Here is a 13,695-nt window from a genome sequence, read left to right on the forward strand (position 1 = left end):
GCCCAAATTATAGATTAATTACAAAAAATTAATCTAACAATCTCCTACTGGGCCACATGCATATGTAATCAAATAAATGTGCTTAACCTTATGAGCTCAAAATTTGCTATCATGTCCTTAGGGTATATCCGAACAATCTCGTCCATTAACTATACTGACATAGGATTAAGGTGGCCTTTGTTACATCAATTGTTACTAGACCAATCAATGGTCACATATATCTACACAGCTAAATGACATAGATCAATCATGAGTACATAGCATGGAAATTACATGCAATGTGATCTATTCATGCCTATTTCCAACTGGTCCTACTTAACTTTATTGAGATCAAATCTTTAGCATAATTTAACAGAGTGCAATAAAATGAATACTTTATTTCTGCAGAACACAATCCAAATTTATAGATAAAGTCTAAACATAACATAGAGCAATATACAATGAATAATATAAACTCCCACTAAATTTGGATATCCTCAAATGAGACAACACCCATATGAGCAGTGTGCTCATGAAAGACCTTGGGTGGTAATCCCTTTGTAAGCGGATCCGCTATCATGGAGTTTGTTCCAATATGCTCTATGGATATCTGTCCACTCTGTACTTTTTCTTTACAACTAGGAACTTGATATCAATGTATTTTGATTTTGTAGAACTCCTGTTGTTATTGGAATATAAAACTGCTGATTTATTGTCACAAAATATCTTCAGTGGTCTTTCAATACCATCCAGAACACGCAGCCTAGTGACAAAATTTCGTAGCCATATTCCTTGATTGGATGCCTCATAACATGCTACAAACTCTGCTTCCATGGTGGATGAAGTTACGAGTGTCTGTTTGGCAGACCTCCATGAAATTGCTCCACCAGCCAACAGATAAATATAGCCTGATGTGGATCTTTTGCTGTCTTGGCATCCAGCAAAGTCGGAGTCGGAATACCCAATGAACTCTAACTGATCCAATCTCCTATATGTAAGCATGTACTCTTTTGTTCTCTGTAAATATCTCATAACCCTCTTGGCTGCTCTCCAATGATCCATTCCAGGGTTACTTAGATATCTGCCTAACATGCCAACAATGTACGCAATATCCGGACGTGTACATACCTGAGCATACATTAGACTCCCCACAGCCGAAGCGTAAGGAATCTTCTGCATTTCTTGACTTTCTAAACTATTTTTAGGGCATTGATTAAGATTGAATTTGTCTCCTTTAGCGACAGGGGTATCACCTGGTTTGCTATTTTGCATGCCATACCTTTGGAGGACTTTATCAATATAGGTCCTTTGTGACAATCCTAAAATACCCCTAGAACGATCTCGGTGTATCTGGATTCCTAAGACAAATGAGGTATCACCAAGATCTTTCATCTCAAAATGTTTTGATAAAAATCTCTTGGTGTCGTGCAATATGCTAATATCATTTGTGGCTAGCAATATGTCATCGACATATAAAACCAGGAAAATATACTTACTCCCACTGAATTTGTGATACACACATTCATCCATAAGATTTGCCTCAAAACCATATGAGACAATAATTTGATGAAACTTGAAGTACCACTAACGAGAAGCTTGCTTGAGCCCATAAATGGATTTAGTTAATTTACAAACCATATTCTTTGAGTCTTCGGACACAAAATTTTCTGGTTGTACCATATAAATTGTTTCATCAATGTCACCATTGAGAAACGCTGTTTTAACATCCATTTGATGTAACTCAAGATCATAATGTGCAACTAGTGCCATGATTATCCTGAAAGAGTCCTTCGTAGAAACTGGAGAGAAGGTCTCTTTGAAGTCAATTCCTTCTTTTTGAGTAAAGCCTTTAGCTACAAGACGTGCTTTATACCTTTCTACATTACCATTTGAATCCCGCTTGGTTTTAAATATCCATTTACAACCAATGGGCTTCGTACCAACTGGTAATGGGACAAGTTCCCAAACTTTATTGTCTTGCATAGATTTGTACTCTTCATTCATGGCTTCAATCCATTTCTGAGAGTTGGAACTTTTCATGGCTTGCTGGAAGTTGATTGGATCATCTTCCATCATTCCACTTTCTACCTCACGTTCCTGGATATATACGATATAATCGTCCGAAATTGCATTTCTCCTCTCTCTAGTGGATCTCCTTAATGGCATATTTTCTTGAGGTTGTTGAGTTTGTTCTTCAGGAGCAATGTCCTCATTTGCAATTAAGGGTTGAACAATATTGTCTGTTGGTTGAGGATCCAAATTTACTTCTTGATCAATGATAGGTAGTGAAACCTGTACATTATCAAAAGCAATAGTAGATCCCTCTTCCTCCTCAAAGACAATATTCCTAACCTGATTTCTCCCCCCAAACTCAACATCCTCAAAAAATGTTGCAGTTCCCGTCTCAAAAATTGACCTAATAGCAGGATCATAAAATTTAAAACCCCTTGATCGCTCTGCATAGCCAATAAAGTAGTTGCTAACTGTTTTAGAGTCCAATTTCTTTTCATGAGGCTTATAAGGTCTCGCTTCAGCTGGACATCCCCAAATATGAAAATGCTTTAAACTGGGCTTTCGACCCGTCCAAAGCTCATAAGGCGTTTTAGCAGCCGCTTTAATTGGCACCCGATTTAGGATATAAGCTGCCGTTTTGAGTGCTTCACCCCAGAGTTTTTCGGGTAAAGTAGAATGACTAATCATACTCCTTACCATGTCCTTAAGGGTTCGGTTTCGTCTTTCTGCTACACCATTCATGCTAGGTGATCCTGGCATGGTGTATTGAGGGACGATCCCACATTCCTTTAGGTATTTAGCAAATGGTCCTGGACATTGTTCACCTGATCCGTCATATCTACCATAGTATTCACCACCACGGTCAGATCTGACGCTCTTTATTCTTTTGTTGAGTTGTAACTCAACTTCTGCTTTAAATGTTTTGAACACGTCCAATGATTGTAATTTCTCATGTATAAGAAATAGGTAGCCATATCTTGAATAGTCATCTATGAATGTTATAAAGTACTGTTGACCATTCCAAGATGCCGTAGGGTATGGTCCACAAATATCTGTATGAATTAATTCTAAGACGTCTGTAGCTCTATTTGCACCTAATTTCTTTGTTTTGGTCTGTTTTCCTTTAATACACTCAACACAAATATCAAAATCTGAAAAGTCAAGTGAATCTAAAATCCCATCGGACACAAGTCGCTCAACTCTAGATTTAGAGATATGACCTAGGCGTTTGTGCCACAATGAGGCCGAATTATCTTTATTCAATTTACGTTTTGTACCTCGTGATTCCACATGCAAGGTTTCATTATAGGACGGAACAGTTTCCAACAAATATAGATTATCATAAACATTAAGTAAACCGGTTCCTACAACATTTGAATTAATAGATAATGCAAATCTATTGTTTCCAAATGAACAACAATAACCTGATTTGTCCAAAACAGAAACTGAAATTAAATTTCGTCTGAAAGACGGTACAACAAAAGTATCTATTAAATCCAAAAAATAACCAGATTTCAATAATAATCTAAAGTGCCCTATTGCCTCTACTTCTACCGACTGACCGTCTCCGACATAGATGCATCTTTCAGCATCACTTGGTTTTCGGTAACTCAGGCAACCCTGCATAGAAACACAAATGTGAGTAGTAGCACCAGAATCTAACCACCATGTGTTTCTAGATACTGAAGCTAAATTAACTTCAGAACAGACCAAAGTAAGAAATATACCTTTCTTAACACGCCAAGCAGCATACTTGGTACATTCCTTCTTAGTATGTCCAGGCTTATTACAGAAAAAACATGTTACCTCAACTTTCTGTTTCTTTTGTTCTAGGCCATTAGAAGCAGCAACCTTATTATCCTTATTCTTTCGTTTGCCCTTATCCTTGGAAGTGCTAGCCAGATGAGCACTTTCGGTCTTGTCTTGCTTCAATCTCTCTTCCTCTTGCACACAAATGAAATGAGCTCATTAAGAGTCCATTTATCCTTTTGACAGTTATAACTGACCTTGAATTGATTAAGTTGTGCAGGAAGAGAGATGAGAACCAAATGCACGAGTAAATCATCAGATAACTCAAGTTTCAAAGCCTTAAGTTTTGAAGCAAGATGAGACATCTCCATGATGTACTCCCGAACATTACCCTTGCCTTTATACTTCATTGAAATCAAGCTTGCTAAAAGCGTGCTCGTTTCAGCCTTATCATTTTTGGCAAAACGTTTCTGAATTTCCGCAAGGAAGTCACTGGCATTAGTAACCTCATCGGTTACTGCACCCCTGAAAGCTTCTGGAATTCCGCGCTTCATGATCATAAGACTTAGCCTATTTGAACGTTCCCACTTACCCAAATAAACCTCATCCTCTTGAGTACTTTGCTCATTGAGTTCATCAGGTTTGGGCATTCTCAAGGCTAAGTCTATATCCATGCAGCCTAAGAGAATCATCATATTCTCTTTCCAGTCCTTAAAATTAGTCCCATTTAACATAGGGACATTATTGATGTTGGCAGATATAGAAGTAGTTGATATAAAAGCTGAATCGAGAACAAAATAAAATGAATCAAATAAACCATCATGCTCACATAAAATAAGCAATTAAACACATAATCTTTAAATTTAAAAGCAAATTATGACATTTCAAGATACCTAGCACAACATTAATATCAAGTCTTTGGACAGTAATATTAACTGTAAGTGGTACTCTTGTTGTAGTGATCAAACATTGATGATAAGTTATGTCAAATAATAAATCTATCTTTGGATTGATTTATTATTCACATTAAGTTACCTTTATAATCATCACATATTTATCACCACAGGTATGTATGCAATTTGACCAAATATTAACTTTCCTTTGGGCCAGTCAATACCCGCATGAATCACATACACACAAATATCTAACACCCCGAACAGACTAATCTACACGAAAGATGTCACTTTGGTGATTTTCCTCTTTAATTAGCCTATTTAAAATGCTAGATCAATAACTTAAATATTAATATCATAAAATGCTATTAAATAATAATAATAATAATAATAATAGTAATAAAAAAAATTTATCAACTCAATATTTCATAAATCTTAATCCATTGACATATATATATATATATATATTAAAATAATAACTCAAAGAATTAATCAAGGAGTTGGCTCTGATACCACTTGTTATAACTCAACCAAGATGAATACCCTAATTTCATATATACTGGAATCTCCTGATTAAAAATGAGTAGAAAAATAATAGCGGAAACATACCTGAATCCATTGAAGGAGAAACCTTATAGGAAGAAAACCCTTTGAGATGGTCTTCCAATTCTGGCCACTAGATTCTGTGTCAATTTCTCTCTGAGAGGATTTTCGGAAATTGGAATGCGTAGTGGTAGAATGGGGACCATAACCCTATTTATAAACTGCTAGGGCAGTTTTAATTTTATCACAATTATATTTCTACCCCTCATAGAAATAATAATTATCTAATGGTATCTACACAATAATCTCATGACAATTATACCCTTAAGCCAATTAATCAATTATTAATTAGATCACTATATTTAGGCTTAATTAAATGATAGCACACACATTTTAATTATTTACATGTGTGGCCCAAATTATAGATTAATTACAAAAAATTAATCTAACACCAGCATTTAATGATTTTATACTTGGTGGAAGCTTGGAAATTTCTTGAAGGCTTTTGCACTGATTCACAGAAAGGACCCTTAGATTAGAAAGTCTATGCACCCCCTCAGGTACCATAACCAAATTGTTCCTGCTAAGGTTTAATTCTTCCAAGAAGCGTAAGCGGCCAAGATTGTCATTGATTGATCCATCTGTTAGATTGCAGCCACTAAGATCTAAATATTTTAAGGAGTATAAACCTGACAAATAAGGCAACTGCAAACCAGTCCCATCTGAGTTTTCTCTACGCAGTAACCTGAATACAAGGGACGAAATCCAGGAGTTAGATGTTGATCCTTTACATCCCCTAAAGGATAACTCTTTAAGGTTTCTCAAGTGAACAAGTGAGAAAGGTGGTTGTGTTATGGCAGTCCATCAGCTTGAAGAATCATTAAGTATTGCAAGCTTCCCAGTTCCTCTGGCAATTTGTTGAGGTTCGAGCAACCAGAGACAATGAGGGTTTCAAGGGATCTCAAACTGCAAATGCTGTTCGGAAGACTCCTGAGGTTTTTGCATTTTCTTAGACTCAATAACTGAAGGCCTTTAAGATGAACAATTGAGGGGGGTAGCTCTTTTATAGACGTTCCATCTAAAAGAAGCTTTTGTAAACTTTCCATAACCTCCATGATTTCTGGAAACATCTCTAGTCCTGAACAGCTAGAGAACACCAGAGTTTCAAGGGATTTCAAAGAACAAATGTTGCTTGGAAGAATCTTAAGGTTTTTGCAGTTTTTCATATCCAATGAAACAAGTTGTGGAAGAAACACCACTGAAGAAGGAAGTTCTACAATAGCAGTCCCTTCCAAATTAAGCTCCGACAAATATTCCATATACCCTTGGATCTCTGGAAACTTGTCAAGTTTTGAGCAGCCAGAGAGGTTAAGAACTTCAAGTTTTTCCAATACAGTGATGCTTGGAAAATGGTGAAGCATTTTGCAGTTTTTCATGTTCAAGATGGTCAGATTTATCAGCTTTGCAACTGATGGGTGCACCTCAAGCAAACTTGTACAACCATCAAGAATTAGCCTCTTCACATGTGGTGCACCCGACAAGTTCGGACACTCCACAAGGTGTTGAGAGTTACTGAGATTGATGACTTTTAACTTTCCAAGACACTGTAACATAAAATAGAATAAAATTAAGATTTTCCAACAAATTTGCTTGGCTAGCTGAACTTTAAACTTTGTTGATAAAGGAGTAGTAATCATACCTTGTGCTCTTTCCAAAGTCGTTTTATGCTGCTATACTTCAAACTGAGTTCAACCAATTTCTCACCATGAAAATTTGATGGCAATGATTCCGAAGTCCATCCATCCCAATGGAGATATCTCAACTCATGAGAGGAAATTTAAAATCTTGAGGAAGATGTACTGTGTCAGAAATATTTTTTAAATTATGATAGAATCGGAGCAATCTAAGCTTTTTCATCTTTTTGAAAGCATCAGTTGTAAGATGTATTTCTTTTGATGCAGACATGTCTAGGAATATGCCTTCAATTGCCTGTGTCCCCTGAAAACCATGAACAAGGGATAAGTGAAGCACGAAATGCATAAAACCTAACTGAAATTACATAAATGAGCAGTTAAAAAATAAAAGCCTTAAAAGTTTAAATAAGGTCAGGTACTTAAGCTCTTACCATATTTGTTGTCAATACATGATAGATATCTTTAGGGTCCCACAATCTGCTCCATTTGCCAAGTTCATCAGGATATTTCTCCCGAACAATATCCCAACCCATTTGCTGTATTAAATCATGCATCAATAACTTGTCATTCGAAACACTAATGAGAGATTTTTCATTGAGTGCTCTTATTCCACTGTGTGCATAGAAATTGCAAGCGTCAAGTATTTCTCTAACAAAATTTATATCCTCCCCTTTGAAGAAGCATGCAATATCAAGGAGCATTCTTCTTTGTATGGCGTCCAGTCCATGAAAACTTGTAAGAAGCACACTATGGATTTTCTGACTACGTAATTTTCTCATCTTAGCCGACTCATTTTCCCATTCAGGTTTTGTCCTACCATATAAGAGAGAACCCAGAACCTTAAGATCCAATGGAAGTCCCTTACAATAATCCACTATGCATCTTGAGAGCTTTATAAAACCTTTTCGAGGACCATCCATCGTAAACGCATACAGAGAAAAGAGGTGAAGAGCTTCCTCAAAATTTAATTCCTTAACCTCGTATAATCGAAACACCTGTAGTAAACGTTTATCTCTAGTCGTTACAATAATTCTACTACCCGAACCAAACCATTCAGACCTTACAGCTAAGAATTCTAATTGAGCCTGATCATCAATGTCATCAAGAATAACAAGAACCTTTCTAAAGCGGAGTTTATCCTTTATCATATTAATGCCTTCATAAATGTTCCTTGCACTTGGAAAATAGGGCCCCGTAAGAGCTTTAAGAAGTTCATTTTGTAACTGAAGCAAATCCCTCTTGCTAACACTTGAAAGAAAGCAAGCATCTTCAAATTTATAAAAATTTTGGTTATATACAATTTTAGCGAGGGTTGTCTTGCCTATTCCACCAATTCCATGTATCCCAATCATGCGAACATCGTCTGAGTCATTAGATATTAATGAAGCAATATCTTTCAAACAAGGTCCCATTCCAATCAGTTTATCATCAAGATCTAAGGGCTTTCTAACAGAAATCAACTCCCAAATTTCTTGAACAATTTTCTGAATAGCCTCTGTTTCATACCTGCCAATTACAAAGCATGACAAAACACGCAATAATGAGCTACAAATGTAATAAACATAGAATTAAACAGATGATGTTTAGTTTTCTTCACAACAATTGAACTATAACAAGCATGTAGGGTACCTTGAAGAGATAAAAGTTAACTCAATTAACTGATATCTTTATATATGACTTATTAATTGGAATGTGTAGAACAAATTTATATCAAACAAGTTGAACTATAGCAAGCATATAGGATACCTTGAAGGGATAAAAGTTAACTTAATTAACTTACATCTTTATATATGACTTATTAATTGGAATGTGTATAGAACAAATTCATATGAAACAAAATTGATGTTCTATAAAATATTTCATTCTTAGAGACTCCCTTTAAATATTGACACCGGAGAGAAAAAGAATAATTGGAAAATGGAAAGGGAATGAAAAGAAAAGGAAGAAAATAATAAATAAATAAATAAACAAAAATGAATTAACAATAAGCTACCGTCCATAACTATTCCTTGATCACATTTTCAACCTTTCTAAGTTTTTTCCGATCAAAGTACATAAGCTTTCAAAACAACTTCTATTATATTTATTTGCCATCGTGTTCAGTTTTCTTGGAAGATTCCATTGTTTCCTTGAAGAAAACATCATTTCAGCACATGAATGCTAAATAAAATTATATACAAACAAGCATAAGCATGGAGTAATATACCCAGAATTGGCTCAATTCTTTTTTTCTTTTTTTGGTCATGTCCTTGCTGATGTGAGTGCATGGTGCCTAAAAGATTAATCCAGAATTCAATTCATATAGTTGTAAATGAATGAAAGCAGCTGAAAGCAAAGATTCATACATACCCATCCTCCTGCACATGCCATCCAGACAAATTGGCCGCTTCCGTCAGTGCCTTCCTCCATCTCAGCACCCTCTCCTCAGTGACTTCTCCGTATCGTGCAAATGCTTCTTCAAAATTCCCCTTTTGTTTCCGCACATCAGATGGGTCCACATGATAGAAAATTGGCAAAACCATTTGTCTCTTTTCTTTCCTGGACCGCATAATCTTATCAAGCTCATCCAAGCACCATTTTGAATGAGCATAGTTTTGCGAAAAAACGACAACAGAATTCATTGAATCTTCAATAGCTTTCAAGAGTGAAGGTTGAATCTCTCCTCCTCTTTCAAGTCCTTCATCATCTCTGAAGGTGCGAATATCCATCCGCATCAACTCCTTGTAAAGATGATCCGTAAAATTGAAACGGGTGTCTTCGCCTCTAAAGCTCAAAAAGATGTTCCAACGCCATGGAAAAGGAGAGAGAGTTGATCTAGTTGAGCTTCCCTTTCTCTTTGGAGCCATAGTCGGGGACGTTGTTTGTCCAAAATTACGAGACACTCAGGAAATTTTTGGGTTGTTAAGTGTCAAAAACTCAAAATTTCAAGAGAGTCAGAAGATTTATCCCTCTACCTTCTAACATTGGAACTTCCTCCAATCTTCCAACCAACTTTAATATTCACTTTTTCTTTTTTAATGTACTGAATTAGGATTGTTAATAAGTCTATTAATTTTAAAACAATAATTTAAAACTCAAAAACAAACATAATTACTACTATAAATTTATGGATTTAAATTAGTTCAAAATAACTTTATTGTTTTTTTTTTCTACACATAACTATATTTTTGTGAATTTTCTTATTAAAAAAAAAAGAACTTCGAATCAATAGAGACTCTATGTGTTGTATAAATTAACTAGTTTAATAATTTTTAAAAATAATTTAAAATTTGAAAATAAAACTAGTTATTATTTAAAATAATATATTAAGATCAATACATTATAAGTTATTATTTTTTTATTTTCCTTGTACACATAACTATATTTTCTAAATTTTTATACTAGGTAAATGGATTATAAATTAAGGCATAAATAACAATTAACTTCTTTTACAAATTTTCTCATTTTTAAGAGTAATTTAAAATTAAAAAATTCCTTCAATTAATTGCAAAACCAGTCTAAAATGTTTTGTGCATAAATAAGTACTAACATTGGCCAGCATATTAAAAATCAATTCCTTTTAAATAAAATATTACTAATGATTACCATTCCCTATTTTTAATAAATAAATAAAAAAATCAATTATACTTTTATGCCGGATGGTATCCATATTTTTATAATATATATTAAATTTAAATGATATTATATAATCAAATTTAAGGTGTCCGGATGCCAATAATTAAATTGAAAACGCGTGTCTTGGGCAACAAGAAAAAACGTGTGGGGACGCTGAATGGGGCAAAATCCTGTCTTAGACGACTACATCGTTTTGAAAAAGGAAAAAACAAAGAATTAAAAACAAGGAGAAAACAGATGAAACAATCCCGCTAACCTCCCTACAATTCCATAATTACCCCTTAGGTGACCCCCTTCCCCTGTTAGGGACAATTTTACTCAGGGTCTTAGTTTGAAAATTTATCAAATTTCATAATTATTTTGAATTAGAAGGGAGTTCAATGAAAAAGTCAACACAAGAAGGATTTGTGAGACGTGTGATGAAAATTTCAAATCAATAAGAATTAAATATATTTAGCTAAAACCTTATAAAAGGTTAATAAAATTAATTTTTTTTAACTATTTTAGAATTAAGCCAACCCTCTTTTTTGTCAAATGCATGTTAAAAAATATTGAGTTTGCCCTCTTTGATTAAAATAATATTCTAAATTTATTATTATTATTATTACTATTACTACATAAAGTATAACCTCTTTTTAATTTATTTGAATATATTTAAAAAAAAAAATCTCCTTGGCTCTTTATGAAAAAATATAAATAATTTTAAAATATTTATAATTTTATTAAATGTCTGGAAATGAATTTTAGCTAAATAAAGGATAAAATGCTGTTTTTATCACTTTTTATTATTTTCTCATCATGTGATTAATTGGCAGATGAAAAAAATATTAAAAAAAAGAAAAAACTAGAAAGGACAGTCTTCTATTTTGTAATAAAATAATGAGATTGAATTCTCAATAATCAAAAACCCCCTCTAATGTTACTAAAATTATATTGTTAGATAATTATATACTTTTGTAAATATAAATATTATCCATTTATTTACCAAATTATAAAAACATTATTATTATAGTGAATAAGTTTCCTTATTTATTTCAAACTTCAGAAAATAAATCATAAATTAAAAAAGAAAAAATAGTTCATCTTTTCCTATCCATTTATTTATCAAATTATAAAAATATTATTACTATAATGAATAAGTTTCTTTATCTATTTCAAAATTCACAAAATAAATCATAAATTAAAAAGGAAAAATCCTTCATCTTTTCCTATCATTTTTTCACTATTTATATCATTATTCATATGCTTAGATGATTGTCCCCAAAAACAATAGCAGGTAGAAAGTGAAAAAAGCTTCAATGGGGCAAAGATGCATATGACCAACCAATATATTACCCTTTTTCTTCCTCTACCCATGAAACCTTGATAAATGAATCTTCAATGAATTAATAACCTCGTTTCAATATTCTAATCCTAACTAGGTCTAGTATACTAAATTAATGACCTTTCTAAAAGAATAAAATAATAATATTTTTAGAAACCCTTAAGGCCCGAGAAAATGTAAATTCATGCATGATGAAATGTATAGTATATATTTATTGAGTAACTTCATTATCTAATATTGTAACTTTTTATACATTCTATTTTCTCAATTCACTCGTTCTTGTAATCCTAACATCTTTTAATCTTTTTGTTTTTGTTTTTAAAGTTATGTTTGGTTGGTTGGATATAGTATGAGACATTAATAGAAATGTGATATTATATCATATCCCATATTTTTGTTGATGGTGGAATGAGATAAATTATCTTATCATTTATCATATCCTAAGTTCAACTAAACATTAGATAGGATAATATATATATATATATATATGGTATCAGAGCCATCGGGAAGGGAAGTTGGGTTTGTTTTGGGTGTTTTGACCTATCCTAGGATAGGTAGCAGTGTGCCTAGGAGTGCGAGCCCTGCTGGTTGAGCCGTTGTTAGCCGTGGATAAGCGTTTGTTAGGTTGTAAGCGGGTTGGGGTGATGTCTCATAAGGTTTGTCAATCTGCTATTAGGCTCTAGATCAAAACCCTAAAATGAGTTCAATTTTCAGAACCATGTCTAGGAGATCCAGTGATTCTCAAGATACTGTTGTAAACAGTGAAGAGATCAATTATCCTAAGATCCAAAATGATTTAGATGGGTGTCTAATCAAGAAATTTATAAGAAAGGAACCTTTAAGTTTTTCACAGATTATACCATCAAGACCTCTGAAATGTCAGTCAACTTAGAACAAGACGACCAAGTCATAAGACTTCTAGATAACAGATCCATTGAAAAGCATAAGAAATATGGCTATAATTTCATACACTTTGGTATGATTCAAGTAGCAGTTAAGCCTTTGACAAGATTAGGTTTAAACACCTCTATTGTCATGTGTTTAAGGGATAATAGGCATCTCGAATATCGAGATTCTATTATAGGCGCAGTCCAAGCTGGACTGAATGATGGCCCAGTTTATTTCCAGTGTTATCCTAACTTCACAGTTAGAATAAGAGATGCAGACATCTTAGATTCTGTTGTCCTGCATATTAAGACCCATGGCTTTAAGATCAAACCAGGAAACAGTCCTGTTTCAATCATAACTAGGTTTGCCTATAAGAGCATGAACACAAGCGTTGGATCTGGGGCTCTTTGCACCAGTCCTAAGGGTGAGACAACTTACTTTCACTCAGATATGCTTGACAAGTCAGATTTCATCATTCCCAAGAAGATCCTATGGAAAGATGTTGAGTTTCCTGAAAACTGGCATTTTGCTAATGCTATTCCAGCCATTGCACAGCGATCTGCAAGGATTGAACAAATTGTTCAATATCCTGATGGAAGAGGAGAACTGGTTTTCTCCAACTATTTCAAACATTCTAGCAGCCCTAGAGTTTCAGTTTATGAACCCTCTAAAGCTTCAAGCTCTTCCATCCTAGTTAGAACCACTAGGGAAGAGGAAGGTTCCAACTCAGGAAATCCTAAGAACATTAAGCTAACAGGTGTTAGAAGTCACACCAACGTGGCTAGACCATTTTACACAGAGGAAAATGAGTCTACTCAGGAATCCCAACAGGATGAGTCCCCTGTTATGTCTCCTACCTATTCCCAGATGATTAACACAATAAGCCTATGTGATGAGGACTTTGAGATCAACAAGGATCTCTTAAGAAAGGACTTCTATTCTGAAGTCAATAAGCAAAGAAATGATTGGTTCTTTAGCACTATCCCTAAGGTCATTA

General features: G+C 34.1%; 2 protein-coding genes across 2 annotated transcripts; both read right to left on the reverse strand.

Moving 5' to 3' along the window:
• Positions 1-3,920: 3,920 nt before the first annotated feature.
• Positions 3,921-4,415, reverse strand: LOC117905698. The gene is made up of 2 exons (XM_034818582.1): positions 3,999-4,415; positions 3,921-3,935 (listed from the first exon to the last, which is right to left on the reverse strand). The coding sequence occupies exons 1-2, from the start codon at positions 4,413-4,415 to the stop codon at positions 3,921-3,923; spliced, it is 432 nt and encodes a 143-aa protein (XP_034674473.1).
• Positions 4,416-6,028: 1,613 nt separating this feature from the next.
• LOC117905699 (disease resistance protein RUN1-like) lies at positions 6,029-9,717 on the reverse strand. The gene is made up of 4 exons (XM_034818584.1): positions 9,221-9,717; positions 7,303-8,377; positions 7,167-7,226; positions 6,029-6,781 (listed from the first exon to the last, which is right to left on the reverse strand). Exons 1-4 carry the CDS (start codon positions 9,715-9,717, stop codon positions 6,029-6,031), a joined length of 2,385 nt encoding a protein of 794 aa, XP_034674475.1.
• Positions 9,718-13,695: the final 3,978 nt, after the last annotated feature.

Source organism: Vitis riparia, chromosome 18 (assembly GCF_004353265.1).
Source record: "Vitis riparia cultivar Riparia Gloire de Montpellier isolate 1030 chromosome 18, EGFV_Vit.rip_1.0, whole genome shotgun sequence".
Classification (NCBI taxonomy): Eukaryota; Viridiplantae; Streptophyta; class Magnoliopsida; order Vitales; family Vitaceae; genus Vitis; species Vitis riparia.

What these genes read in the sequence shown, in the direction of transcription:
- LOC117905698 (XM_034818582.1), bottom strand. Translation starts at nt 4,415, where the DNA reads ATGGATATAGACTTAGCCTTGAGAATGCCCAAACCTGATGAACTCAAT.
- LOC117905699 (XM_034818584.1), bottom strand. Translation starts at nt 9,717, where the DNA reads ATGGCTCCAAAGAGAAAGGGAAGCTCAACTAGATCAACTCTCTCTCCT. An exon ending in TGGCATGTGCAGGAGGATGG is followed by an intron (nt 8,378 to 9,220) that starts GTATGTATGAAT and finishes TGTAATTGGCAG; the next exon opens with GTATGAAACAGAGGCTATTC. An exon ending in ATGGTTTTCAGGGGACACAG is followed by an intron (nt 6,782 to 7,166) that starts GCAATTGAAGGC and finishes TTTATGTTACAG; the next exon opens with TGTCTTGGAAAGTTAAAAGT.